This window comes from Protomyctophum parallelum (genome assembly GCF_964188405.1).
Source record: "Protomyctophum parallelum genome assembly, chromosome: 8".
NCBI lineage: Eukaryota > Metazoa > Chordata > Actinopteri > Myctophiformes > Myctophidae > Protomyctophum > Protomyctophum parallelum.
In genome coordinates this window covers 8,708,908-8,714,326 of record NC_139703.1, presented here as the reverse complement: position 1 = coordinate 8,714,326, position 5,419 = coordinate 8,708,908, and the positions used below count along the sequence as shown (strand labels likewise).

The 5,419-nt window shown below is 44.0% G+C and overlaps 1 protein-coding gene across 1 annotated transcript; it reads left to right on the top strand.

Moving 5' to 3' along the window:
- Positions 1–1,806: 1,806 nt before the first annotated feature.
- Positions 1,807–3,474, top strand: LOC310863796 (serine/threonine-protein kinase OSR1-like; the record flags this gene model as incomplete). The annotated part of the gene is made up of 2 exons (XM_083772289.1): positions 1,807–3,006; positions 3,097–3,474. 2 exons carry the CDS (start codon positions 1,807–1,809, stop codon positions 3,472–3,474), a joined length of 1,578 nt encoding a protein of 525 aa, XP_083628415.1.
- Between the last annotated feature and the right edge of the window lie 1,945 nt (positions 3,475–5,419).

The following is a 5,419-nucleotide window of genomic DNA, read 5'->3' as shown; positions in this document are numbered from 1 at the left end:
CCTTTCTGAGTGAATCAAAGTCATAGCCCCTTCTGAGTGAATCAAAGTCATAGCCCCTTCTGAGTGAATCAGAAGAACCTATAATGATGGTCAAACACCAATAGGATAAAGAGAAGTGAGTCCAATCACCAATAGGATCAAGAGAAGTGAGCAAAGGATCACAATGCATGGAAAAGAGAGATCCCTGCATCCCTGATTACATTTACCAGTAACCACTCCACTGACTGCATTAGCCATGCACGTGAACCCTTACATGCCTGTTCGGCATGGCAGGTGAAACTTCAGAGAAAATATAAGCTTTGTCTGTGTGTGTGTGTGTGTGTGTGTGTGTGTGTGTGTGTGTGTGTGTGTGTGTGTGTGTGTGTGTGTGTGTGTGTGTGTGTGCGTGCGTGCGTGCGGGTGTGCGTGCGTGTGCGCGTGCACGTGCATGTGTGTGTAGGGATTTATTTGAACTACTCATTTCAAATACTTTTTAGAATTTTGTAATACATACCGTATCTGGCTGGGACGGGGAAAATATGTTATTTGTGTGAAGATACTTTCAGATCTTTCATTCTCTGTAGGCCTATTTTAAATAAACAAAGCACATTATGTATGTTGTCTAAAAAAGCCTCAAATCATGCATTTCAAAGCCCAATTGCCGTCAAATGGCACCCTTTTCACATTGGCCTATTATATTGGTGCCACTCTTTATTGGTGAAGAACACAAGACAATAAAATGTAAGGCTCATAACAATACGATTTGCAGTTTAGTTTTGCGATGGGTTTCTGCAATAATAACCCATATGTTTGTTATCTTATTTCAGGCCTATTGAATGGATAGCTGAACCTGACAGATGGCATCCTCGTTAACACTATAGCTAATAGTGACAAATAGGGGGTTTACTTCCTTGGCCTACTGGCAGTATGCACAAGAACGTTTGGTGTTGGCAGCTCACCCTATGCCATAAAAACAATCCACGCCTCATAAATAATACATATAATAACAAGAAATTGGGTCTAATAATGGCATGGTTTCCCTGTGCAATCTGTTGGTTATGGATAGCAGTTACTAGGCCTGGACTCAAGGATGCGTATTAGTATCTGATCAGAGAACCATGTGGAACTCCATATCGTCGCTTTCAGGTAGAAATTGTATGTCCAAGATTAAAACTTCTGGGAACTCAGATTATTAGTCCAAGAGTGTTTCTTTTTTGAGGGGCGCTAGCCACTCCTATGTCCAGCTTTGAGGGTGTGTACGTGTAAACACAAACATTGAAGACAAAAGTGTGTAACATTGAAGACAAAAGTGAGGACGCAAATTGTTATTGGCCAGAATGAGATGATGTATGATGATGATGATGATGACGAATGATGATAAGAGGCAAGAGCTCCCCTCACTTCATACGGGTGTGATTTTTTTATTCAATATTATAAAATAATGAAAATAGCTATACTAGCTCTACAAGCTGACAACACAACACATTGCGACGCGCTGTGGGCTTGTAGATCTGCTATTTTTACTACTTTTCTGCAACACTCTTGTGTGAGGTTCATTGCCTGACAGCAATGAACAGATCAATATGACGTCAGTACTTGGGAACAGTCTGGAACCATGTGAACTTCACACCTGGGCTAGACTGACGTCGTCAATAGGTCTTACGACACTGCTGTGGTGTTGGCATTATATAGCAGGTGTGCCGGACAGTGGAGTATTTAGCAGTTACAAGAGTCCTCACCGCTACGACTGGTGACCCCCTGATGAAATCAACCTCGAACCTTATCTGAGTCTAAACACACAGTTTACGGTGTGCAAACAGCAGAAGGATGGCAGAGGACCAGAGCTCTCAATCCTGGCCAAACAACAAGGATGATTATGTTCTCAAAGAGGTGATAGGGAGCGGTGCCACAGCCGTGGTCCAAGCAGCGTACTGTATGCCCAGAAAGGAGCAGGTGGCCATCAAGCGCATCAACCTGGAAAAGTGTCAGAGCAGCATGGATGAGCTTCTGAAAGAGAGCCGGTCTTTGAGCCAGTGTCACCATCGGAACATTGTCTCTTACTACACCTCCTTTGTGGTTAAGGATGAACTCTGGCTGGTGATGACACTACTCAGCGGTGGTTCTGTGTTGGACATAATCAAGCATACCATTAAGCGTGCTGAACACATCAATGGCGTCTTGGGTGAGGCCTGCATCGCCACCATCCTAAAAGAAGTGTTGGAGGGGCTGGAATACCTGCATAAAAATGGCCAGATTCACAGGGATCTGAAGGGTGGAAATATTCTTCTTGGCAGCGATGGCTCGGTGAAAATTGCAGACTTTGGAGTGAGTGACTTCCTAGCAGCAGGAGACAACCGAAACAAAGTGCGGAAGACGTTCGTGGGTACACCTTGCTGGATGGCCCCAGAGGTCATGGAGCCGGAAAGGGGCTATGACTTCAAAGCTGACATCTGGAGTTTCGGTATAACAGCCATTGAACTGGCCACCGGAGCCGCACCATATCACAAGTATCCTCCCATGAAGGTGCTTATGCTGACCCTGCAGAATGACCCTCCCTGCCTGGAGACGGGTATCACCGACATGAATATGGTGAAGAAATATGGCAAGTCCTTCAGGAAGATGATCTCCCTGTGTTTACAGAAAGACCCAACGAAAAGGCCAACTGCTGGCGAGTTGTTAAAACACAAGTTCTTCACAAAAGCCAAGAACAATGAGTATTTGGAGGAGAAGCTCAGGAAGGCGCCGACCATGTCGGATCGCTCGAAAAAGGTGCGTCGCGTACCCGGGTCCAGCGGCGTTCTCCACAAGACGGAGGACGGAGGATGGGAGTGGAGCGACGATGAGCTGGACGAGGAGAGTGTGGAGGGGAAGGCCGCTGTGGCGGCTCTGCGCTCGCCAAGGGTGAAGGACGAATCACACAATTTGGAGATTTTCCTTCCCACAGTCGACACCCCGGTTCTTCAGCCATCTGTCTCGGCCCAGGAGGGCATTGGGAATGCTGCTGCAGACCAGACAGGTGGAGAGGCTGTACCACATACCCCTGCTCGGACACTGAGATGTCTATCACTTGGACCGGCTGCACAGGACCTGGCAGCATCGAACGCCAACATACCACAGGCCTCCACTCAGTCGGGGAGTCACTCACTGGAATCGACGCCTGCAAAGGGCCCGGTGGCATCAGGCGCCAATGCCGCCATCAGCCTGGTGCTGACCCTGAGGAATCCGAAGAAGGAGCTCAACGACATCCGATTCGAGTTCATGCCCGGCAGAGACTCTGCCGATGGGGTGGCCCACGAGTTGGTCTCGGCCGGTCTGGTCGATGGTAAGGACTTAGTTGTTGTTGCTTCCAATTTGCAAAAGATCATCGACGATCCTCTGAACAACAGAAATGTGACCTTCAAACTGGCATCAGGCTCGCACGAGCCGGACATACCCGACGACGTCAAACTGTTGGGGTTTGCACAGCTCAACATCAGTTCGTCAGATACTGAATAGGTATTATTTATTCATTCCAGTGGTGTACAGTATAGCCCAAAACCACAGAGCAAAAGGCAGCGTTGGGAACAGAGGCAGAAATCAAACAACCAGAAAAAAATAAATAAAACAGGTGTCAGGGGCAAAAACAGTTCCAATCTGGCAAATTTCTGCACAGTTGCCAGGCCACGGAAGTCAGTTCCTGAATATTCTTCACATTTTGTGAATATTTTTGTGCCAGTTCACACGTTTGTTAATTAATAATCTCGGATCCACCACCAAACTGAAACTGACATGTCAGAGGTTCACAGGTAAGCCACATTTCTAGTAGACATCTTGTTTAATAACATGGATGTGATGGAGGATACGACCCAACCATTTTGGTAATATTTTATAATGGAAGTAATGTCTCACATTTTAAGTATACAATTTAGTATGCATAATATACAGTAGCTAGTCCATTGTTCCAATAAGGAGCTCATTTAAACCGAATGTAGGAGTAGGTGAGGCATTACATATTAAATATTGTGAAATTACGTTATGTGGCAGCCAAGTATATGGACTTTTAATGTTTGTTTAGAGCCTAATAATAATAAATTCCCTGTCGCCAGGTCTATGGAATACTGCTTTTGGGTAGTTATGTCGTTTTTTTGCCGGCCAAGTTTGTTTAGGATAGTAAATGTTTGTTCAGGGTAGTAAATGTTTATTTTGCCATTGACTTGAATGGGAATCTGAAGCGGAATATTAATGCATAGAGACCATAGACACACAAAGCCACACATTGGAGCGGGTATAGCATAGCTAAAAAAACAGACAGTACAGTGAAAATGCATCAACATTTCAATGTATTTAGCAATTGTATATACACATATACTTGTACTGGCCGACCTGTTGCATTCTGATGTTCTTTATATTTTTCTCTCTACTGTATATTGCTGTATAAATAGATTCATAATAATGTTGCCAGCAACCAATTACCCTTTGGGCGTTGAGGACTCTCCCAATCTCTATACATAGCATCCCTGCCAGCCATACCCTGAAGAAGGCATTTTGTTGCCCAAACGTTGGCTTCATGTTAAACGTTTTTTTCATGGTGACTATATGAGCTGTGGGGATCTCCTTATTTTTCAAGTCTTCTCACTATTGGTGTGTGCTCCTACCTATTCTGTTTGAATGTTAAAATGCATAACACGAGAACTACATGCTGTGAGTTTACATTATGAATATGTAATGTGTACAATTAATTATGGTACCTATACAGTAGCCACTATTACGAGAACTCATGTGCGTCCACGGCTAATCTTGCAAACCACTGACTGGGCCAGAAGGCAAAGGAAGTAAATCCCCAATTTATTTTTGTTTTTTTCCATAAGATTCACTCTGACTCATCAATATGACATAATCAACATGACTATGCCATATTGTCAATTTCCCCTTTCCTCTTGAACAATAAAACCTTTTGTTTTTAATCGTTTTCAAAAAACATTCCCAATTATATTTTTTCATACCATACGTAAGCTATAAGAACCTAACAGTGGACTATCTATATGATGAAACTATGCGTATACTAGCCCTAGATCTTGTGCCACCCCTTACCCCTTATCCCTAAACGTATTTGCAATTTTTTACTATTTTAAAACATTTAAAAACAGTACAAATAGCCGATCTGCAAGCTAACAACGTGTCGGCTAGTTGAACTATTTTTAAACGTTTTAAAATAGTAAAGAATGGCAAATAAGTTTAGGGATAATGGGTAAGGGGTGGCAAGATGGAGCCCATGATGTCTACATAAAATGCTAAGTTACATAAGTTGAGCCTATCATACGCCTGTAAGGTCATGGAGGGTCTGAGGGTAAGTGTGGCTGAGTGCCCGGCTAGATGCAACCAAATACAGAGACAAGCCTTGGCCAACAGAGTGTGCTGTAAAGCGTATGATTCCCTCTTCATCGTGACATCTCTGAACAAG